General features: G+C 45.5%; 1 protein-coding gene across 1 annotated transcript in view; it reads left to right on the top strand.

Annotated features, from left to right (window-relative positions):
- Positions 1 to 24820, top strand: part of Cand1 (Cullin-associated and neddylation-dissociated 1) — a 70895-nt gene that overhangs the window by 40509 nt on the left and 5566 nt on the right. The window contains exons 17-25 of the mRNA XM_037430356.2: positions 4045 to 4159; positions 10738 to 10823; positions 11211 to 11369; positions 12407 to 12474; positions 12602 to 12696; positions 16126 to 16229; positions 16384 to 16451; positions 17022 to 17242; positions 20929 to 21122. Of these exons, the coding sequence (XP_037286253.1) occupies positions 4045 to 4159; positions 10738 to 10823; positions 11211 to 11369; positions 12407 to 12474; positions 12602 to 12696; positions 16126 to 16229; positions 16384 to 16451; positions 17022 to 17242; positions 20929 to 21122 (1110 nt within the window). The remainder of the gene's footprint in view (positions 1 to 4044; positions 4160 to 10737; positions 10824 to 11210; positions 11370 to 12406; positions 12475 to 12601; positions 12697 to 16125; positions 16230 to 16383; positions 16452 to 17021; positions 17243 to 20928; positions 21123 to 24820) is intronic.

Genomic DNA, 24820 nt, shown 5'->3' with positions numbered 1-24820 from the left:
CGCGCTGGAGCATGGCAACCGGGCTGCAAGCAGGCATTTCGGTTTTGGAGAAATCAATATTCGGTACTTGAGGGATCAAGAAGAAAAACTTAAGGAGACGAAGAAGACACGAGGGACTTTCCACGGTGCCAAGGCCGGCAGGTATCTGAATGTCGAAGAATAACTGGTCCGGCATATACGGGAGCTGTGACAAGACGGCTGTGCTGTGTCATCGGATATTGTGCAGGCTGAGGCACGCAGTATAACACGAGCGCAGCTCATTGAAGCGAAAGAGTTCAAAGCCAGCTCCGGATGGACAACTGTTTTCACGCGGTGCCTTGGCCTCGGACTGCGAAGGCGGACCACCCTGTGCCAGTGCTTGCTCGCAGCATATGAGGACAAAGTGGTGGACTTCCGCTGTTTCGTTATAAAGCTCCGACAGCAGAAAAACTTCATTTTGTCCCAGATCCGCAACGCTGATCAGACCCCCCTTGCTTTGACATGCCGCGGAGCACGACAGTGTAGGAGAAAAGTGCACGGAGCATCATCGCCAGAACATCTGGAGCTGATAAACAACGATGCCCCGTAATTCTGGCAGTGGTAGCGGATGGAGCGTCTTGCGTTAGTTTTAAATGTAAGACGCTTCCAAAGGCATATTTCTCTCAAAACATTCACGTTAGAGTCCAGGAAAAAGGCTGGATGACCACGGAACACATGGCGGATTGGGTGAAAACAGTCTGGGGTCGGCGGCCGTATGGCCTGTTGTTCCCACCCATGCTTGACCTGGACAGTGTTCTTGGGATCCCAGTAGACCACGTCCATGTACCACGTACGAGATGAGCTAAAGGACTTGCGCACAGATCTGGCAGTTATTCCGGGCGGCCTCGCATCAATACTGCAGCCTTTAGACTTGTCCTTGAATAAGCCTTTCAAGAACAATGTGTGAAGGCTGTATGTACACCACCTGGATGGCTGGAGGACAACATCAGCTGACTCCAGGTGGTAAGATTAAGAGGTCGCCTGTGTAAATTCTGTGCGCTTGTATCGTGGAAGCGTGGCAGGCGATCTCCGACGAAGTCGTCAGAAAAAGCTTCAAGAAGACTGGTATCTCGAACACACTAGATGCGAGTGGGGATGACATGTTGTGGGGTGCGGATGATTCGGAGACCGAAAACGAATCCCCGTTAGGCGAGGATGAATGTGTGCTCTCCGACTCGGACTCCAAATAGGGAAAAAGAGGAACACCTGTGACTTTCGTGTAAATAAATTTTGTGTGTGTGTGCAGTTGACGGCTCTTGCTTTATTTTTTTTATTTTTTATTTTATTTATGAATACTGCAACCCTAACATAGGGTTTTGGCTTGTTCATTAAGAGGTACATAGGTATGTTTATTTTATGCTGAATTAATTGTTAAATGATAAAGTCAAATAGGCAAAAAGGAGGAACACCGACGACTACTTTTGTGTAAAGAAATTTTACGTGTGCGCAGTTGATGGTTCTCACATGTGTAATAAATGGTATGCAGGTATGTTTGTTTTATGCGGAATTGATTGGTAAACGATAAATTCTCCTTTTACTTCACAAATGTGCAGATTTGAAGCGCGAAAGCAGTCTGAGAAATTTTCGGAAATTTTACCCTGCGTAATTGGCGCACCCCTAACTCCGAGCTGGATTTTCTGAAAAAAAGAAGTGCTTCTATTATGCGAGTAAATGCGGTAATATGTGTCTTTACAACTAGCCAATATTTCTATTTCAACATTCAGTTTCATGCCTATGCAGCTTAAAGTGAAATGTGTTGTGCAAATATGTCTCAGTGTTTCATTAATGCCTGCTTGACTTTATGGAGCTACAGTGAAAGATCATTATAATATTGCATTTGAGACAAAAATAACTTTGATATATGAGAAAATTTGTAATGCCCATCTATATTTAACACTATCCACGCCCAGTGTATTTTTCATTTACTATGTTATGACTATTCATTCTATCCGTGTTAATAATACAGCATAATATTTCTGATACAAACCTAGCTGATACGACTTTCAGTCTCGTACGAAATTATAAAATTCTGCAGCTGGATTCCCTTATGTGCGATGGGTCAAAAGTCAGACTTTTGAAACACTTCCGAATTAGAATGGATGATACGAATTAGTGTGCTGACTGTCGAGCGGCATTGAAAGCAGTGGCCCCCAGAAAACTTTGTAGTGCATGGGCGGCCAGTGTATACGGAGTCGAAACCATGGTTATTGCTTGCCACAACCAGTGCGCACGAAAACACAGTTGCTGTCAGGCAATACTGCCTGGTGAAGACTGAACTCCAAAAGTGTGCGCTTATCCAACACGCACAGAGTTATGGTGATGCTAGTTCCCGCAACCGCTGCAGAGAAAATAGCGGTAGACCCTGTCATAGATAGAAACGATGTAGTTCTAAAGGCACCTGTTTGGCCAGCACACACTTATTGAAAACTGAACTAATGTTCTCACTGCTCACGAAATTATGATTGCTACCAAGAAAGCCATAGTGACCATGCAGTTACAAAGTTAAGCAGCTAATGCATCAGTACTAGTAGAAAGGCGTTGAAGTCATTATAAGGCACAAACGGTGTTGGAATTCCTGAATTTTTGGTTTTAGATACCTGCAGGCTAAGCTTTACGTGCGTGTTTGCAGCAGCCAGCTGTGCCAAGTTAGTTCGTGTGCCTGCGTCCTAGAAAGACACGCAAGAGTTTTGTCGATGAAAATTTTATGTACAGCTGCCCAATTTTTAACCTGAATGCGCGAGTGTCGTCAGCCCAGTCAATAAGTGGCATTTAACAGAGCACCGTGACGAAATTAACGAGGATGTGTGCATGCGTGAAACACACAGTCCTGTGCAGCTGTCTTCTGCTGGGTTGTTCGAGGAAACGGACACCAAGGTGCCCAGAACAGGCGCTTACAGACTTGGCATTTGACGCTCGCATGTTTAGGTTTAAAAAAATGGACGGCTGTACATACATTGTGGCTTGAAAACTAATTTTGAAAGTTTTTAGTGGTATGAAATTTTGGTTGATACAAGTATCTTCACTCGCTTTCGAGCTTCACAACACCAAGAACCCATTGCATGGAGGTTTGAGCGCAGTGATGTGTATTCTTATGCAGTTTGTCATTACCTTCAGCGCAGGGAAATTTCTTTGGCTCACGCTGGTTGCTCAGTGAATGAAGAGGATTTTCTAAAATGTGCTTGATGGAAAAGGAACTCGCATATTTGCTCGCTTGCATATCCAAGCTTTTCTGGTTTCAGTGCATATATTGTTTCTACTTTACATTACTGACGAGCAGCACCTCAATGAATTCTCAGCCTTCGTGTTTCTGTCATGCTCACGACTCGGATGACGATGAGCTGTCTAAGCAAATGTCAACTCCTTGATCAATCTTCCTGTGTTTTACTATTCGTCATGTGACGTGAACAGGCGCACATATAATTTGCACTTGTGTTTGCTTGCAAACCTGCAAGCTTTGCCATTCTTTTTTTTAGTAGCAAGTGTCACAATAGCACACTCCCACAGCATCAGAAATGCTGTGGGAGTGTGTTATTGTGACACTTGCCACTTTTAACTGGTAATTCCTTAGAGTTTCGTAATACGTAGCACACTAGAGGGAAATCAGGTGCTTGTGCTGATGTGAGCGGCAACGCACAGCACTCCGCCACTGTGGGAACGATGGGCAGTACTGCATTGATTGGCCTAAGTGTCATTTCCTTCGGCTTCGTGTGGCTCTGTGCTGCTTGCAGCTGCTTTATCACAAGACGGAGTTCAGCAGGTCCACTTCACCACCTTGACCTTAGGCTAATTCAGATCAGCCCTTGAGGTTCTTTTATCCGAAACAAAGGCCGAGCCACTACAATAAACAAGGACAGGGATGTGTTTGAAACCACAAGTTTGAAGACTAGCAAATAGTACGTACTGCCGATCATTTGCATGGTGGCTGAACGATTGCAGCATCACCCTTCCCTGTAGTAAATGTTGTAGGAAACTGTTATGCAAGAAGTTGCCGCTTTTACTGAAAAAAAAATTTTTTTTTTCTTGCAGTTGACGCTAAGCCTACTGACTTCCATCTCCAGGGTGCACCAACAGTCATTGTCTCTGGTGCCTTGTGCCATCCTGCCCGAGATTTTGGTCTTGGTGCGATCACCTCTTTTGCAGGGTGCGTTTTCAGCCAATTTTCGTCGTGTGAAAATAGCTGGATCGCTTTATGGGGAGGTGTCAGTGTATATAGCAGCATTAGAAAAAAAAAAAGCAACTTTTACACTTCTTAGAGCGCCTACCTTTGGTCATTCATTGATGTTGGCATGTGTTGAGTGATCCACTTTCTCTTTGAGAAATGGAATGTTGCAATGCATGTTGCATCACCAGCTGGGTGTTGTAGTTACCTACGTGTGAATGCTTCTCTTATTTTGTTTTCTGCACAAGGGCAAGGGGAATTGTCCCATTTGTCAAATTTCAGCTTGACATGGACTTAACATGAGTGTTGGAAATACTAGAGCTTTTGTTCAAATGGGTTTAGAACATTGCCTTTGTTTTTTTGCTTATAGTTTTCAGCCTGGAGCATAGTGATTTGCAGGTTTATTGTCCTTTCCTAGCTTAGGAAGAATTCCCAAAGGTTCGTAAAATTCCTTAAATTTAAAAACCACATATTGTATAAGAAGAATACATTCTACATTCATTAAGACGAATCTTACATTCATGACAATCATGACAATAATTATGACGAATCTGTATACAACAGACTATTATTCAGCCTAAAGGGCCCCTAAACTACCCAGCTGTCGAAATTTAGTTGAGGTGAGGAAGTTGTGCTCGAGTTTCCTACGAACGCGTTGCCGTGAGAATTTTTCAAAACGGTGCCGTAATAGCGGAGTTACACGCGTTTGATGGTTGAAATGCGACGATCGCTTCTTTCCCTCTTTCTTATGCTACCCTCTTCCAAAACCGCTTGGCCCCTTTTCCCTGAGTCAGCTGAGTGCCTCTCCTCATCTCGCTTGGAATCAGTCACCGCTGACATGCTGTTCGAGACAGTGTCTACTTCCGGTTGCCGCGATCCGCCACTCCGACGCCCCAGCTCGCCGTCAACTGTGTTTCGTGTGTCATCGGGGTGCACTGATCGTTGACTAACCACTGTTGCTGTCATGCCGGCCCGTGCCCCTACGCTAGCGATTTGGCGGTTGCGTTACGGGCCGCAGATGTCGATTCGCAAGCAGCAACACGACCAAGAACAGCAAGGTGCGCGAACAGCTGTTTGCATAGTGACCTGAAGTCGTCGGTTGTCGTTCGAGCAATCGCAAGCATCGAAATTGGTGACGTCATCAAGTTTCATTAGTGATGTCACTCATGTCAGGGGCGGAAATGGCAGTGACTGGAAAAGAGAAGCTATTGTTTTTTGGAAATTGTGGCGTGCCTGCTACCTGTAGCTCTGCGGTGTGTGGTGTCTTTGATAGCGACTGCATTCTGCACGCGATGCGCTTGTTTACTTGAAATCTTTGGGAAAATTATCGGAGGGGGTTTAGGGGCCCTTAAAGTAGGTTTGAGTATTAAATTAATGGAGCAAAGCTCATTTTAATCTGTAGCAAAGTGTTGTGAGCAAAGCTCACTTCAATCCGTAGGACAATATCCTACAGCAGATGAATTTAGCGGCATTTCTTCATAATTGAGTGCACAAAGTGTGCTATAGACATGTTGATGTGGGATGAGAGCAGCCTTGACCTTGCAGCTCTCTGCACGCGGAGGCTGCGGTAACCTTAAGTTGTGGTTGGCAACATTGGTGGCTTCAAGCCAAGCCAAGCCAGTGCACGTTTATCACACCAAGAACGAAGTGTTGCATTTTAGTGAAGTGCAGCACAAAGTGATTGCATTATCGCTTACGAGTGCTCGCCAATCTCTTATCACAAATTTCTTTTTGAGCTATCGTATTTACACAGTTGCAGGTTAACCCCCCCTTTTTTTTGAAACTTGACTATTCAATATTGGGGGGTCGACGTAGAATCGAAACCGAACCATTATTCTGCTAGTAATGGCAAAAAAAACGAGAAATCGAGGGCGCTACATCGCAGTTACAACTTTGCACCTGCGTTTTCATGGTTACTGTAAAAGCGTAGCGTGTTAATAACCATATTGTATACATTCCGAAGTCGATAAAGGTGATGCAGACTTTGAAAGAAGTTGGCCACTGTACTTGCAGCGATGACGCTCCCACCGTCGCGTTCGGAAGTGTACACGCACAACGCGATACGATCGTGGCTCGCTGAATGGGGGCTATTGGTAGTCTGCGGAAGAGCCAGGGAACAGCTTATCTTTGTGATAGCATTTTTTAAGCAGCCACGCCGCCGCGTGTTTCTCTCACTTGTCCTGTGTTTTGCTGAATTGTCGCACCTGTCATGAGTCTCCTGGTCCCGAAGAGCTGTCGGCGCTCGTTCACAGCAGTGTTCAAACAGGCTGCTATCCTCCATGCCAAGGAAACGAAGAATTACACAGCAGGACGCAAGTTTGGAGTTGGGGAACATGTGGCGTGGCAGTGGCGGCTTCAGCGCAAGGAAATATTTTCCTACGATTCCCTGCGTTGTGGTTTTCGTGAACCCAAGTTTGGCCGCTTTCCTGAGCTGGAAGCGAAGCTTGCGGTATATGTTATTTACGCGATCGATCACTGTTGGTCACTCGTGAAAGGATAATGCAGCAAGCTTGTGTCTACCCTTTGGTGCAGGAATACCAAGGGCTCAATTCAAAGTCATCAGGGCTTGGCTTCACATTTAACCCTTTACTGCCGGTTGTCGTGAATTCGTGACATACCGAAAAAGGCCGACCAAGCAATTTACCACACGCGTACTGCCTTCAGCACCGGCTGTCACGTCTTCGCGGCGAACGTAGCTTTCAGTACGAGACATCTAGCGCCATCTCGCGTAAGGTATTCCAAGCTAGGACCCAGTGTTGTGTCCGAGTTGGCGGTGAGCGCGAAGCACGTGCAACAGCTCTCATTTCTTCGTTGTTTTCTGCCGGAGAGACGGTAAGTTCAATCTACTATAAATTTTTTCCGGTGTGCACGCATCCGAGAGATTGAATATGACATGTTACATCGTTTTGAAGTACATTTTTTGTTGCACAATCCTTGCTTTCATGGTATGTCGCGAATTCGCGACATCCGGCGTTTGCGCAAGTGGTGACTGACGATATGATAATTTAGTTTTTCATTTCTTGACAGGAGATGGACTCCCGCTCGTTTTATGGGAAAAGGGGGCTTCGTACGCGCTTGCCACCTGAAGACAAAAGTGATGACAGCTGTCTCAGTGACAGCGAAGACGACGATGTTGTTCCCTATTATCATACACAAGCTCGAGTGCCTTCATCTAGCAGCGAGGATGAAGACGAAGATGCGGTAGATGAACCAAGTGCCTCTCGAAAGCGTGCGGTGGGATGGAAAAAAACCGGTTGTCAAGAACAGCGCGAAGTACCACCCTGGGAAAGCGCTCTTCCTGAGGCTGACACTGTACGAGCTCCTATCGAATATTTCAAGGACTTTTTTGATGACAACTTCATGGATCACATCGTTCAGCAGAGCAATGTGTTTGCGACGCAGAAAAATCCTAACAAAGGACTTGCTCTGTCTCGTGATGAGCTAGATCAATTTCTCGGCACCGTCACATTCATGTCGATCTGTCGACTCCCAAGAAGTCGGCTATACTGGGCGGCCGAGTCCAGGGTCCCCACGGTGGCCGACACGATGTCACGTGATCGCTGGGAGGCAATCAAAGCAAATTTGCATTTCAACAACAATGATGACATGCCGCCACCAAATGATCCACACAAGGACCGTCTCTTCAAGGTTCGGCCAGTTATTGACTTCCTCCTGCCGAAATTTCAAGGTATCCCAAAAACACAAGTCCTGTGCGTTGACGAGCAAATGGTACCGTTCAAGGGATGCTCAAGCCTCAAGCAATACATTCCCAGCAAACCCCACAAATGGGGTTACAAAGTTTTTCTGCTGTGCGACCCACAGGGCATGGTGCACTCTTTCGAAATATACACAGGAAGGATTGATGCTGTCCCTGGGGAGCCCGACATTGGTGCCAGTGGCAATATAGTCCTCAAGCTTTCGCAAAACATTCAGCCAGGACTGAACCATCTTCTTTTCTGCGATAATTGGTTTACGTCCCTGAAGCTCTTTAGCTCATTATCAAAAAAAGATGTCCACTGTCTTGGCACAGTCCGTGCTAATCGACTGCAAGGTTGTCCTCTGCCTTCTGATGCAAGCCTCAAGAAAAAGGGCCGAGGATCCTTCGAAGAATTCGAGACGGTGGTTGATGCCACAAAACTAATTGCACTCAAGTGGTACGATAACCGAGCGGTCACAACGTTGAGCACGTTCGCAGGTGCTGAGCCAGTTACATCTGTTGGCAGGTGGGAACGCTCAAAAAAGATGACCGTACAGGTTGAATGCCCAAGTGCGGTCAGCATCTACAACAAGTTCATGGGAGGCGTGGACCAGCTGGATGCACTGATTGCATATTACAGAATCCATGTAAGGTCCGAAAAGTTTTACCTTAAGATTTTTTTTTTTCATTTTGTGGATATGGTCGTCGTTGTCGCCTGGCTGCTTTACAGACGTGACTGTGATGTAGTAGGCGTTCCTACCAAGCAGCAGATGGACCTCCTCAAGTTCAAGTTCTACATCGCTACCTGTTTGCTGAAAGAGAACAAGGACACTGCAACGAAAAAAAGGGGCAGGCCGTCCTCATCTGTGGAATCGCAGCTTGAGTGCAAGAAAAAAAGAGGGCCCATGAAACCCGTGCCAGTCGCTAGTGTCCGCACGGACAGTACAGGTCACTAGCCAACTGTTGAAACCACACGTCAGTGGTGCAAGCGGCCAGGATGCAAGGGGCAAATCGTTTTCAAATGCACAAAATGCGACGTTCACTTGTGCTTGAATAAGAATGCTAACTGCTTTGTGGATTTTCACCAGCCGTGAAACGAGATGCTGTTACTAAATCCTGGGTAAAGGATATGTTTTGCTGAATATTTTTGATTGAACGATTCAGTTTCTGTGAAATAAATGTTTGCCAGAGATGCCAAGCTCCGTAGCCCTGATCAGACTCGGTTTATTGATGCGGCGATCACATAGTTGCGTTGAATTGAAAGCATCTCTCGTTTGGACCACATATTGACTTTGGACCACATATTGACTTAAGTGCCTGTTGTCGCGAATTCGCGACAAACCTAAAAGTATGCAATAAAGTTGCATTTCAGATAATATAATTTCCGAATGAAGTAAAGATTGCTATTTAAAGCTGAAAAATGGAAAACGAATTTTTTTCTTCGGCGCTTTCATAATTCAGGCATTAAAGGGTTAAATCGACTTAAAAATCGTGTAAATACGGTAACTGTAAATGATAAATTTTTTTTTTGGTGTTTTGCGTCAGACGTTCGACACTGTTGGTAAGCATAGCAACCTAAGTTCTGAAAGCAAGATGTTTCGATGCTCCAAGCAGGTATGTTTCTATGTCAAATTAGAATATTGATGCGAGGTGCCTTGGTGCCATTCAGTTGAAAACTCTCGGACCAACTTTGTATCGTCCAGTCAGCCGTGAAGGCTCCGTGAAAGCAACAGCGCCCAGCGGCCCCATATAAGCAGATATGCCTTCCTGTAAGAAATAATTTATCCCGAGCCAATCAACAGAGGTGACTGAAAAAAAGCCTACTAGAAATGCTTTATTGTCAGGATAAAGTTTGCTTCTGTGCAGAGGTGAACGTCTCTGCACTTACTGCAACGCCACTCACTCATTAGATTGAAGTTTGCTCTGCAGTTTTGTTAACCACTGCTGGTGATTTAAGTCATTTTTAACAATGTTGTCAAATACATTCATCGTGTATGAGTAGAGCTAGCCTGTCTCGCACTGCTGAGAGTAATCGAAATAATGTTGCACGGCAATGCTACCCCATGCCCCCCCCCCCCCCCCTCCTTGGATATTCCGGACTTCGGATAAAACTGACTCTTTTTGCCGGCTTATCATGCTTCATTGTAATGACAGTAAAGTAGTTTCACATTTGAAACCAGTGCATAAATACATTCAGAGTTAGCAAGTGTCATCAAAATCAATTGAAGAGTTATGTTGAATTCCAATGGCGGAGTCGGAGCAAGTTTTTCTGCTCCTTTCAGAGCAAGTGTGTTCCAGTGACAGAGTGAGAGTGAGAGTCAAGAGTTCCAATGAGAGAGCCGGAGGGGATTCAGAGCGGGACCTTTACCTCGGCAAAGCGTGCGGTAATGCTTCTGCTACTCGATAGCGACAGCAGACATCGTGGACAATAGCTGTTGCACGCTTGGCGTGATATCCATTCCACACAAGTGAAAAGCGCTGAACAAGCAAACGAACGATGCGGCGATGCTGGTAAACCACGTGGGAAACAGACAGCGGAAGAGACCACGCGCAAGGTATCCTGGGAAACGCGGCCGCTTCCGCCTTGCTCCAGCAGGGCAGGTTGTGTTCCGATGACGGATTTGGAGGATTTGCTCTACGCCAGAGTCGAGTGCTCGCTTGCGAAGTCGGTCGGCTGCACCGACTCCGCCATTGGAATTCAACATTAGTCTCAAAGAGCAAATACCCCCTTGTTCATGATATTGTTCGTTACAAGTGCTTGGGATTTCTTATTATGTTATCAACGATTGCTCACATGATGTTGCCTTGATTCATTTCATACACTGCATGCAGGACGATTAGTGTGTTCTGGCTAATATTTCAGGTGGTGCATTAAATGCCATGCTGGAGTTCCTCCAGGCACTGGTCTCCCTGGGCCTACCTGGTCTAGGTTTCAAGGAGCTGCTACACGTGAGTAGGCTCACTGCTATTGCACACTTGACAACCGCTCAGTGTTTCAATGTTAGCAGTAAACTGGCTGGTTTTGTTCACCTCTCTGTGGGTTGTGTCAGCTGCATCGTGCTCCGTAAATATGAGGCTTGTGCGGGCACTTCTGGTTCAAGTGATGGCTAAGGGCACTGTTATTCATGGAAGATCACAGTAAAGTGTGCCATTCAAGAAACAGCATCATAAAGAGAAGGCAAGATAATTCAAAAGTCTGTGATATTGCATGTTGTGTGAGAGGACTTAGCCTAGTGTTTCTAGACAGAATTATAGTTTCCTAACAGATATGGGACGTACTCTGCTTGGTTGCAAAATATTCATTTACGTCATGGTGTTTGTGTGCACTGCTTGCAGGAGGTGAGCAGTCCTGTGTACCATTCGGGAGGTGCTGGCGCCGTGGCCACCATTCACCGGCAGGCCTACCATTCTATGGCCAAAGCTGTGGCTGCACTGACTCTACAGTGCCGACAGGAAGCTATACCCGTGGTGCAGAAGTTCCTGCATGACATACAGGTGAGAATATATCTGTAGCTGTATACACTCGTGTAAGGGCCGCACTTTTTTTTCCATGATCTTTGATGGGGTGCGGCTCTTCCATGGAAGTGAGAAATTTTTGTTCAAGTTTTGATCCATGCATGGAAAACCTATTTGATTGTACCATATATACCTATTCATGAGATTTCTGGCATTTTAGCTGTGGACTTCCTCGCTATATGTCTTCATCAGTATCGCTGCTGGCTCGGCTTGTCTTCATGGCTACGGTCATCCGCGCATTCATGAATACAATCGTCCTCAGTGCTGGCCATGGCATTTTAAATCCCGATGACCTCAAGGAGGGACGTGGCAATGAAAACTGTTTTTGTTATTTATGCAGATAAAGTGGTGAAATTTGGCATGCAGATACAGTGATCCCGCTCCTGCACAAAAGTGTGCCAAATTAGATTTACTGCGCCATCCTGATATTATCGACGCACCAAAGTCTGATTCGGGAGTGTCTATCGCCGGCAAAAGCCACGCTGGCACGTCAAAACGTGTGCACCTTGTTCTCGAGGCCACCAAAGTCACAATCACAAACCTAGAATTGTTCCACTGAATAAACATGTTCCCTAAACATTAAGATGACATGACCTCCAACACTAAGTTTGCAGTAAGAGAATGGATACCGAGTGATCAGCCATCATCGCCTTTATCCAACCTATTGCTGTTTCGATGGAAGTTAAATGGTAGAGGCCTGTGTTCTGTGTGATGGCAGTGCATGTTAAAAAAAACACTAGATGATTGAAATTTCTTCAGCCTTCTACCACCCGATTGCTCATAATATATCGTTGTTTTGATGCTTAAAACTTCACATATTATTATTATTATTATTATTATTATTATTATTATTATTATTATTATTATTATTATTATTATTATTACTTTCCAGTTGTTCAGCCATTGTAAGACTGGCAACCGAAGCTGCCTTATTATGATGATTAGTTGTAAACATCTTGAGATATGCTGATGCTGCAAAAAAAGTTTCTTACCATCTTTGACATCCATTTATGCAGGCTAATCGCAGTGTGGACTCGATTCAGCTTTTCGCCCTGCTTGCCATTGGAGAAATTGGGCGGCATATGTGAGTGTTCTCCTGAATTGAGGAGTAATATTTCAGTTGAGCATGCCTATTGGTCCCTTGTTTTTCTTTTTTTGTACCATGTGTTTACACGTTTAACAAAGGAGCTTTACCACTTTCGTTTTTCCAGAGACTTAAGCAGCGTTGCAGATCTCAATTCTGTGCTTCTCGAGGCATTCTCATCACAGAGTGAAGATGTGAAGACTGCAGCATCTTTTGCCTTAGGTTGGTTGAAACTAGACTTTCCAACCTTCCTTTGTATTTCATAAGGGTGTAATTCCAATGAGCGCCCCTTTAGCTAGGATTAATATCGCGTATCGAAGAACATGTTTCGTGACGCGTAAAGATAGGTACTGCATAAACAATAGTGCTCATGTTGCTGCCGACATCCTATAATGATCCCGATGACGGCCTCGTTCGCCCACAGCAGTGTGCGACTTGTGCATCTACAGTGAAACTTCGATTATACATCCCCCGGTCCTGCGACGACCCGCGTTTTATGACGAATTGGCTTGGTCCCGGCAAAACCCTCATAGAACTTATTTATTGAAAACCTCAACTTTACGACGCAATTTTACGCCGGCTTCGCCCCGTACCACGCTTAGCAGGACTGTCCAAGCAAAAAAAAAAAAAAAAAAAAACCTACGGTGACGCACGCAGGCTGCCACGCAAGCACACTGCGGCCGGATGAAAAAAAGTCGGGAAACCGAGGAACCGAGTTCGTTCCTCCGCATGTTCTAACACACTATCCGCGCTGCCACCACAGGGCTTCTTCAATTTTTCGACACGCTGTCGGCCATAGCTAGCCAGAGCCAACGTTGTCCAGAGCCAGCCGAAGCGCATTCGTTTTGCTTAGTCACATTGCGCTGCGCACTTCCGTTGGGGCTTTTATTTGTTTTGTTTTCTGCCTTCTTTTGGGTGGTTTTGTAGTGACAGCTGTGAGCAGGTAACATGGCAGATAATTTCGAGCTCGCTTTCTAGTATGCGATAACTTTCACTAGATTTCGCATCGTTGTACCGGACGTGTTGAACGGGGATTGTTGAGCCTGTCTACGTTTGGGACAGTCGCGGGAACCGGAACTAGCTGCTGTCTAGCTACCAGAGGGCTGGGGAGTTTTAGCCCCTCGCGATTGGTCGAAGCTTGCGCAGACGTACGCGCTTGCAAAAATGGAATGGGCCCACTGCCTTGTTGCTTTTCAGCCATTCCTTCACGTGTTTGCCTCATCGGTGGGTTGTGCGCCGCAGCTGCTGCATCTATATGCAAAATTTTCAGTATTCGGACATTGGTGTGCGAGGAAGCTTTCCAATTCTTGGTTGCGAGTGCTGGGTCTCGCAATGTCGCGGAACTGAAAACCGCTGACGCTTAGAAAAAAGCTTCGCATAATCGAGGAGGCAGAGAAGCGGAGCAGAGCAACAAAGGTCAGCATTGCCCGCGACCTGAACATTCCTGAGTCGTCACTGAAAACGATTCTTGCAAAGAAGGAGAGCATCCTACTAAATGCGGCAAAGTTCGGCCTGAACAGGAAGGCCGCGAAAGATGGCAAATATGCTGCCATGGAGACGGCTCTCGTTGAGTGGTTGCGTCAGGCCCGCAGTTGAGGGATTGCCGTGGATGGCGCAATTTTGAAGGAGAAGGCGGAGACAGTTGCATTGCGCTGCAGCATTGATGACTTTAAAGCCTCCGATGGCTGGTTGGATCGCTTTAAAAAACGCAGTGGAGTTGTGTACAGCCGCTGCTGTGGAGAGAGCTCGTCAGTCAGCTCCGACACTGTCGAAAAGTGGACTGCATTGCTGCCAGAATGGATACGGCAATACAAGCCATCCGACATGTTCAACGTGGATGAAACTGGATTATTTTATAAGATGCAGCCAGAGCAGACATCAACATTCAAAGCAGAGAGCTGTCACGGGGGTAAGCGAAGCAAAGAGAGTCTTACTGTATTGCTTTGCACTAATGAAGACTGCTCAGAAAAGCTTCCTGCCCTCGTGATCGGCAAGTTTGCGAAGCCGCGATGCTTCAAGAATTTGAAAAGGATGCCGTGCCAGTACATCTTCAACCGGAAAGCCTGGTTGACGGCTGCTATGTTTTCAACGTATCTGCAGCAGCTGGACTCAAAAATGGGGGCTAAAAACAGATTCTTCTTCTGCTTGACAATGCGCCATGCCATCCATTAGATACGTTGCATTTAAGAAATGTGAAAGTTACATTTCTGCCCCCTAACTGCACTAGCCAGCTGCAGCCACTTGACGTCGGCGTCATCAAGTGCATGAAGCAGAAATATTGGAAGTTTCTGGTGCAGCGTCGGCTGGTGGGCATGGAACGCAAGCAGTTGGATAAGAAGCTTTCTGTGCTTGATGCAATGCACTACATTGCTAGTGCATGGGACGCAATCACGCCAGAAACCATTGTCAACTGCTTCAGGTACTGCGGCTTTCAGAAGTGGGGCTTGTTCTACCAGTGAAGCTGCAGTGCCTGTTGACGACGAACCAGAGTTCGGCAACCTGGAGCTGCCTGGGTCCTTCGCGGACTATGTTGGTGCCGACGACGACGTTGCAGTGTGCAGTGCAGTGTCGCTGGATGACATTATCGAAACTGCGTGTCCTGACACTGCGGGAACTTTCGACGAGGAAGAGATGGATGACACTGCAGAGGCTAGTGCATCCATTCTGACGTACACGGACGTGTTGTGCTACGTCAACAACATTTGACGGTTTGCTTGCGCACGCGACGAGATCGGCGACTTGCTGCCAGATGTTGCAGCTCTCGAAAGAAAGCTCATGCATCGTGGCTGGGCAAACTCGCAGAAAAAAAAATCAGATTTCTTTAAAAGGTGAGAATAAAGGTTTGTTCAGACCTCCGATAAAATGCATGGTTGTCATTTTTTCAAGTAATTTAATCTACCTTCATCAGAGCTGCAAAGATTTGTGCCGCGGACTTTCTTACGCATTATGTGACAACTGTTGTGGGGCAACAACGACCATCAGTGCCTATATTCTTGGTTTTGCGATTATACGACGCCCGGATTATACGACGATTTTGCCTGGTCCCCTGAAAGTTGTATAATCGAAGTTCCACTGTATTTGTCATACATGAGCACCTTTAAACACTCATAAATACGCGAAGCGTCTCCCTTCTATAATTAAAAAGAAGAGCATGTTTCTGATACTTCTGTGCTAAGCACAAATTATTGGCACAGTGCCATGCTAACGAACTCAAAGTACCATGTGAAAGTGAGGCAACTATTTTCTCATCCTTGAAAATCTGCTAGTCTTAGGAGCTGAAGTCTTTTCCCGAGCACATGCACTTGTGTCTATCTATACAAGCACTTAGTATCCACTTTTTTGTCATTGCCCTTGTTTTAGTGTGCTTATGGTTCTCGGCGAGTCATATACCACTAATGGTCTTGGACTCGGACCTTAGCTACACAGCTGGTCATACTCACCACAGCATTGGTGGCAAATGTAGAAGTCACCTGATAGTACAGGTTCAAATAAAACAAATTACCATGGCAAAACTTTTTTGGTATCTTTGGTCCTTTAAATTCTTGAAGTGGCACTTATTTTGCTGCAGCCAAAATTTAGGCAGGTGTGGTAGTTGTGATCTCTCCTGCAAACTGCTGCTTTCTTTTCCATGGTGGGACTCGTACATTGCAGGTAGTGTGAGTGTTGGAAATTTGACGGAGTACCTGCCTTTCGTGCTGAAGGAAATTGGTGAACAGCCCAGGAGGCAGTACCTCTTGCTGCACTCTCTGAAGGAGGTAGGTTGTCATCTCCACATCACTGTGGATGCTGATGCATGATGATGAATATCTAGCGATACAGAAAGGAAGCTTGTTAGATCAGCATTTATTGCATTAGTTGCACTGTTATCTCATTATCTGAACGACATTCTCTTTTTGCTTTCTCTTGCAGATTATAAGCTGCCTCTCGTCGAGTCCCGAGAGCATTCAGGCTCTTGACCCATTCATTGAGTCTATCTGGTTAGTATGGATGCTCAAACGTAGCTTAGTCCATCTGCATTGTGTAGAAGTAGGGTCTACGGCTGGGTTAGTTTATCATGCATTACGCCACCAGTAAAAAAAGAAAAAGAAAAACATTTGTTTTGTCAACATTCTTTCACATCCAATTCTGTTTTTCTGTGCCTTATGTTGGTTAGCTTAAAAAATATACATAAAGCGTTAGCCTTGTTTGTTATGCCATATTTCATTGACCATGATGTTGTGCTGTTGGGTACTAATCAATTATGATTCCTAGCTAGTGCTAGGAATCAGAGGGACATGGCAGAATACGGCAGTGCTGACAGTTCTCAAGTGACTGAATTTATGTGCTTGATAAAAGAGAAACCCCTAACTGTTGAAAATAACTCGGCAGCACCTTGTACGACATCATCCATCATAGCTCGTGTTTTAGGACATAAAGTTCCAATTTTTTATTTGATTCCATTTGCAAGCTTCGGTACCTATACCGTAAGGTTCGGAGTGCACTGAAGGTACTGTGGCTCTCACTGTTCATTATGTTGCTCCCCTGCTTTGCACGACTGCTTGGTGCAGGTCTCTTCTAGTGCAGCATTGGGAGTGCCCGGAAGAAGGCGCACGCAACGTAGTCGCAGAGTGCTTGGGTCGCTTGGCACTGGTGCGCCCTGCCCTACTCGTGCCTCGCTTGGAGGCCTGCCTGGACAGCCCCTCGCCGTTGGCTCGGGCCACAGTGGTGGCTGCTGCCAAGTGGGCGTTGGCCGAACGCTCTCCTAGTGCCACACACGCTGGCCCAGCAGGTGGGTGCTCGCCGTTGTTAAGCCGCAAAGGCTGTGTGTGATAATGCTACGTAGCTAGTGCATGAAGGGTGAAACATTCTGCGTACAGAAGACGACGACGAGGGCTTGCTTGGTCACTGTGCGTGCTGTGCTCAGATCGGTGTCAATACACTCGCAAATAGCCACGTCTCGTCTCATTCTATGTAACAGTATTAATTAGCTATTCTTTCCCGACACTTTTCCTCTCATTTGAAACAAAGAGGAGTTGGGTAGTAGCATATGCTCTCATTGATCGGTACGTGGTGTTTAAGGGGGGACGCAACTTTGGGATCGCGAAAAATGAAAAAAAAAATTTTGAAACTCAAGTTTTCAGTTTCTGGAACCTTTTTTCTATCTGATTTCAAAATATCTACACTGAAAACTGCGCAGAAGTGCTTCGGAGAATTCGTTTCACCCACCTAGGTAGCGCAACTTTTTTTTTGGAAATGGGGAAAAACAGCGATTTTCAAAAAATAATAGCTTTGCGATGCTTGGGCCGGGAGCCGGCTTCTTGTGTTCATTGGAAAGAGCATTTCTCCGTGTTTAACTTTCTCACCTCAGCTGGCCCCTCCCTTTAACAACAAGCGCACAGAAAGCAAATGTTTGAAGGTCGTTTTGAGGCCCTTGATTGGCTATGGCTGCCATGTTGCCTCAGCTCGCCTCGCCATTGGCCCGATGCTTGCTCTGGGAGATCGTCGTCTGCTGCTTGTGCGTCGTGAGGACATGGCTCTCGAAAATCGCTAGTTCGGGATGTGTTCACGGCTCGATGATAACTTAAGATATAATTACGCTTTAGTTACGTGCAGTAAGCGGATGCGCGATCAGGTTACTACGAGCGGACGTGCGGTCTACGAGCGCGGCGCGTCATCGGAGTCGTCTTTAGCCCTAACTCCGCCGACAGCGAGACTGCGGGCAGGAACGACTCGCTAGCGTACTCGTGACGATGTGCTTCTTCACAAGCAACGAAGCTGTAAGCGGTGGCACGATCTGATTACTACGAGTGGCCGCTCCGGATGCACGATCAGATTACTACGAGCGCGATGCGTCATGGGAGTCGGCTTTAGCCCTAACTCAGCTGACAGCGAGACTGCGGGCAGGAACGACGTGCAAGCGCACTCTTGGCGACATGCTTCTTCGCAAGGAATGAAGCACATCACTTGCTAGCTCATCTGAACCACGTATGGGTATTTTACGCACCGGCAGCGAACCACACAGTCAAACTCTTCAGTCACCCCCGCCCCCCTTCACTGCCAAGGATTGCTCGGAACAGCGGCTAGCAGTTTCGCGCGTCGTCACTCGAAAATTCGATGCTAAGTGCAATGCGCGCCGATTTTTTGTCATCGTAGTTGCGCATTTCGCGCGTCACTGAACGCCGTCTGCAAGTGCATTACGCGCCGGCTGCACTGTCCACGCGGCCGCGCACCTCACGGTCATATGAAGTGCTGTCAATGAGCTTTTGTGATGCGATCTAGATGTGCTTGGAGCCGTGCTTGATATCGCCACGAACGTCTATGAATGTTCTGAGGCAATGAAAGCCTCTTAGAGTTTCCACGTCTGGCTGTATGATGATGCGTTTCACGGCTAGAGCGGCAAAAAAGCATGTATGAATCAGGGGCACGAATTTTTATATGCCCGTTTCGCGTCATTAATTATACTGCTAAAAATTCCTGTGCCACCAGTCTTCTGCCCAAAACTTTGTTATTTGGAAAGAAGGCATAGGCCGTCATGGTGTGATCCATTTTTTCTGATGCAATAAACCTCTATCCAAATAAAGTTTCACTGATTATTTGTAATCAAGTATTTAATTATGCTAATTACAACTTCAGCACAAAAAATATGGGTAATCATTTCAGTATATGGTCTTATTCAATTACAATCTTTTCTGTCATACTTATCACACCACTCCTTTATACAAAGAACTTGGTTTGAAATCCATACTTGTTCTTTGTAAATTATGAAAAGGAGTAAATCGTGAAAAGAAGCCAAATATCACAAGACAATCTTGAGATCACAATTTTTAAGTGTCTTAGAGACGTAAAGAAAAGTTGAAACTTTAAACGCAGTTCTCTCAATACTGTTTTTTTTTGACATTATGCTCAGCCCCTCCACGTGGTTCAATGAAGAAATAATTTGTCTCTTGTAAAGTATTTGTGGTATTGCTTCAAAATTTTTATGGGAGCACTGTGAGGTCATTCTTAGTGTCTATGCCAATTTTCATCAATATCCAATGAGAAACGAGAAAGTTCATCGAAAAAAGCTTTTTCTCACTAGTGTGTTTTGGACATTGTGCATTGCTCGTAGAAAGAGTAGCACGGGAATGACTGGACTGATTTTGATTCTATTTTTTTTTTCCTGAATCCCTGAACACTGCTTGTGGATACAGCAATCTTCGATTTCTGTTTTATGGCCCTGTTTTTTTTCTAGATGTTGATTTGTCCATGTCACTGTTTCTGACAATGTGTGTTGGCAGCCATGATGATCTCTAAAAAAAAAAAGAACTTATTAAAGAATTCTTAAGAGTGTCATACCCTGTAGCTTTCTTTTGAGTAAAGATCAACACCATTCGCAGCTTCCTGGCATGTGTTGTTACAGCGCTAGGCTTTCCACGAGCAGACCATGTAATTGGACCATGTAGCATTATGTAACCTAAGAACTACTGAAGGTATCATGATTAAACTGCATATTTCCCTATTCGAGACACTTATGAGTATGCATGCAAAATTTCATTGCTTTAGGTTAACAAACCAAAAGTTTTTTTCAATGCCACCTGGGGGGAGGTGAGGATCATAGCTAAATTTTTAGAAAGAAGTTTTATTGCCACCAGTAGTTGTTCTGACATGATTTTTACTTGCATCTTAGCTGTACCAAACTCGCAGAAAGCCTAACGTGATAAAATAAAACATGGTAAAGGCCCACAGTTGCTCTTGCATTTTAGCCATGGGAATGGTTCATGCTGTGACATTTCCCACCCAAACATTTGTATCACGCCAATTCTGTTTTTACCCAGAACATTACATCTACGCTTGTATAATGCATTCGTTATCGTCCTGTAAAATCAACTAAAGAGTAATAAATGTATAATAAAAAAAGAAGGCTACAGCATAGATAATGTACTGAGGAATACAATGCAATAGACCTCATGAAAATCTATTAAGCTATAGTTGCGCTATGTTTTCTGCAAGTGGATCTGTCAGGTCAAATCACACTTCTGGGAAAATAGCAGGTTTGACTTTTGGTAGAATGCAAGTGATAACCTATAAAATATGTTTCATTTTACAATTTACTGTACTTAAAGCTTATAAGCAAGCATAACAAAGCTTTTAAACTTGAAAATTATGAATTTATGTGAGGGTAATATGTTCATATAAGTGGGGCTTCACAGCAGCGTGGCTAAGCGTTTTCACAGCTTAGCACCTCTCCACTGCAGTGAAACCACTTTTACAAAAGGTTACATGCAGACTGGTTTACATCCTTTGTTTGAATATTTGAATTTGAATATTTGCACTTGCCTAAAAAGCACTAATCATCCAAGAAATATAATTTTTTTTTGAATTAGGATTTGTAATCCTGCAGAACACACTTGATAGGATGAACTGTATAAGGCGCTACTAAAAAAAAAAGGTTTTTTTCTTTAAGCTTAAAAGTTCATTCAAATATCGCTCCTGCAGGAGCACCTTCAGAAGCATCAGCTGTGCTACGGCCACGGCTGGCACGCTTTTTGGGAGCCCTGGGTGACCCAGACCTTGGTGTGCGAAGGGTGGCACTGTTGGCTCTCAACTCTGCTGCTCACAATCGGCCTCAAATGGTTCGAGACTTGCTCGATACACTTCTTCCTCAGCTCTACCAAGAGACCAAAGTGCGGGTGAGTGCACAACGTGGCTTTTTAACCCATTAAGGACCACGAAGGAAGTGTCGGTGGGACTTTATTGAGATTTTGCACGTTTAATTAAATGCAACAGGCAACAACACGTGCAAGTTTTTATAGAGTTTCATGAGTTTTCGCAGAATCTATGACACTGTATTTAAGGGGGGACGCGGGTCTTAGAATGGTGAAAAATGGCCAAAAAGTCAATTTTGAGAAAATGCGATATTTGAAATTTTTAGACCTATCAGCCCGTGTCCTCAAATTGTGAACGCTGAATTCGATAAGTAAATGGATTAAAATTGATTATGAAGTCGCCAGGGGAGCCGCAAAACAACCCATGGCAGGTTGAATTCGTTCAAACTTCCCGCGCGCGCCGCTGGCGAGGCAGTTGGCCGATTGCTGCCATCTTGGGCTTGTTTTAAAGCTGATTACTTTGTGCGCATTTTGCCACCCTTCAAAATGGCATCGCTTAAACAGAACGGCTGCCCTCGCCCCTTTTCCGGAGCCCCCTTCCGGGCTGCTGATTGGCTGCAGCGCGCGCACCAGGCGAGCTCCCTGTTCCTCACTTCCCATCGGCTGATGCGGCCCGAATTGCCCGCACTTTTTTTTTTTGTATATTGTTCGTCGGCCGCCGGTTCCCGTTTGCGCACGTTGTTCGTCTGCTTCCCTCACGTGCCTGCTTGTGTTACGCGACCGACGCACCGACTTTCCGTTGGTGTGTCGTACGGCAAGAAACGGAGGCGCCCGTGGAACACCCGCCAGAAGAAAGCAGCCGACAACGTGCAGCCGATTTCGGCCGATGCCGCCGAAGCGGCACATTCCGACGACGGCGCGCAGGCGCGGCAGCTTGGGCTCGAAGCGGTGCACTCTTCTGTGCCTTGCAGCAGCACCTCATCGAATTGTGCCGTCGTCGGATCGTCATCTTGCACTTCCAGCAGCATCCTAGACTGCATTGACACCTCGTTTTATTCGGCGGACGAGTTAGCTGAGTGTGCGAGAAATTGAGCGGGCTTGAAGGCATCACTCGCATTGTAGTGCGCGACAGAACGTAAGTTCGAGTTACTAGATATTGATCTGGAGGATGGTGGCAAAGAAACGGGACGGAATTTGTTATTGTTGATCTGGCAGCGATACACTCGTTATTTGGACTTGACGCGTGCCCAGAATGCGGTGAAAGAAGCGTCACTATTTCAAAGACCAAGAAAGAGTACGGGCTGTGTTTGAAGCTCATAGTCACGTGCGGCAGTTGTGACTTTTGCGAAGAGCGTTTTTCGCCCCCACGTATAGCTGACGAGACCGACGCCAAAATAAGGACGTTTCAAGTTAATATGCGTGCCATGAAGGCCATCAACAGTATCAGCAAGGAGGCAACGACTCTGTCGGACTTCTTCACCGGGATGAATATTTCACATTGAGGGCTTCACCACAAGAGTTACCAAAGCCACATGAATATAATGAAAGAAGCCTGCTGTGCGACTGCTGCCGAATGCGAAGCTGCGAAGGTTGCTCGCATCAAGGAGCTCTATGTGGAGTTCGGCAACGCGCCCGGAAACGTCGACATCATTTATGACGACACCTGGCTTACGCGTGGACATAGCTCGCATATATGTGTTGGCTGCATTGTTGAGATGTATAGTGGCCTCGTGATAGACCATATCGTGCTATCAAACTTTTGCCTGGCTTGCACCACAGGACACAAGGAAGGAGAAGCAGGACATTCTGCCTGGCTCATTCAGCATGCCCCTCTTTGACAGAAGAATGTTGATTGTAATGCTGGCCAGATGGAAGTGAAGGCAGCACTACGCTTGTTTGAGCGGTCACTTGAAAAGCACAAGATTCGTTATACGACAATGCTGTCGGACGGCGACTTTAGGAAATTCCATGCACTCACTGAAAAAAAGGTGTACGGCTTCATAAAGGTAGCCAAAAAGGACTGCATAAATCATGTACACAAGCGTATAAGAGCTGCCTTACGTACCCTTGTAGAGAAAAAAAAGAAAGCTCAAGGTGGCTCACTTGGTAGAAAGGGCAGACTTACGCAACAAAAGATAAAGAAGATCACCTCATACTATGGCTACGCATTGAGAAGCCACAGGAACGATGTTCCAGGTATGCAGAAGGCTGTTCTAGCAACTTTGAACCACATGTCTTCAACTGACGAGGCACCAAAGCATGACCTTTGCCCTGAAGGCCCTCAATCCTGGTGCGAATTTCAGAGAGCTCTTGCGAAAAATGAGAAGCTGCCACCACACAAGGACAGCCTGCCTGATTTCGTAACTGAGGCATTGGAGCCTGTGTTTAGGCGGCTGAGCGACAATGCCCTTTTGGAAAGGTGCAGCGATGGGATCACCCAGAACCCACGATGGAGGCAGAAATGTTGTAGGCCCGTGTACTCAGATTTGGGTGCACGTTAAAGAACCCCAGGTGGTCAAAATTTCCGGAGCCCTCCACTACGGCGTCTCTCATAATCATATGGTGGTTTTGGGACGTTAAACCCCACAAATCAATCAATCACCCAGAACCCAAGTGAGAGCCTGCACGCTATGATTTGGCAGCAGGCCCCCAAAACTCAGCATGCATCCTTGCGGAGCATTGAAAGGGCAGTTGCCGAAGCCATCAGCCGCTTCAACCAAGGCACAGCCAAGAGCAACGTGGAAATTGCCGAGAAGCTGGGCTACAGCGCTGGCAATAACTTGGTGCGTCGCAGCCTTGAGAAGGACAAGGGCAGGCTGCAAAAACCGCGAAGAGAGCATCTCGACAGCAGTTCAATAAAAGAAAGACTTTCAAAGCGTCACAAGCCAGCAGGGGACTCTGCTTACAGCCCTGGTCTGCTGTAAACAGTCATGATGGCAAATAGTGAGAATTTTAGCAAAAATAAATATTCTTGGTTTTAGACCTAAACATTGTGTAAATCTATTGTCTGTCCAAGGACAACATTATTACATGTTTTTTTTTGTGTTACGTTCACTTGCAAGGCACTGGAACGACCACAAAGTAAAAAAATAATAATTCTCATGCTGAGTCAATGACTATATAATAGTTCTAGAACAAGCTGTGAGCAGTATTCTGGGTAGGTACAGTGAAATTTAGCATGGCCGTTTATCCTATAATATAGAGATACAGAATGATGTCAATAATATCGCTGTAGCTTCACTTTAGCAAAAGTTAAAGTTGCTAGAAACTTCAAACGCGTTTTTCTCAGTTCGTTGTTTTTGCACGTTGCACTCGGCCATACGGGGGTTTTTTCTAAGTTAAACTTGAGTGAATGCGACAAAGTTGGTATCATTTTATTCGTCTTGACACGATCTAGGGGGTGATGCTATTTCTATTTCTCTAGCATCACTTCAAAAATTATCATTGAAAATTTTAGTGAGAGAAATTTATTGTAGTATAGTGACCATAAGTGTTCGTTCATTTGCTTGCTTATAAAATGCCTTCAAATGGATAAAAATAGCATCACCCCCTACAGCAAGTCTCCAGCATTAAAATTATGCATTCACTTTTTGGATTTAGCAAGAATAAATTGCCGAGAAGTCCCGTAAGAAGTACGCAATTAATTAAGATTCAGACCTTCATATTTTCTAAACCACTTGAAATATTAAGGAACAAATTAGAGATTTGAAATCAGCATGAAAAACTAGCTTAGGTAGTGAAGCTTGGTTAAGATTGAGCAAAAAATTTTAAAAAAATTTTAG

This window comes from Rhipicephalus microplus, chromosome 2 (genome assembly GCF_043290135.1).
Source record: "Rhipicephalus microplus isolate Deutch F79 chromosome 2, USDA_Rmic, whole genome shotgun sequence".
Classification (NCBI taxonomy): Eukaryota; Metazoa; Arthropoda; class Arachnida; order Ixodida; family Ixodidae; genus Rhipicephalus; species Rhipicephalus microplus.
Note: the sequence above shows the minus strand (reverse complement) of the source record. Positions and strands in the feature narration are given on the sequence as shown.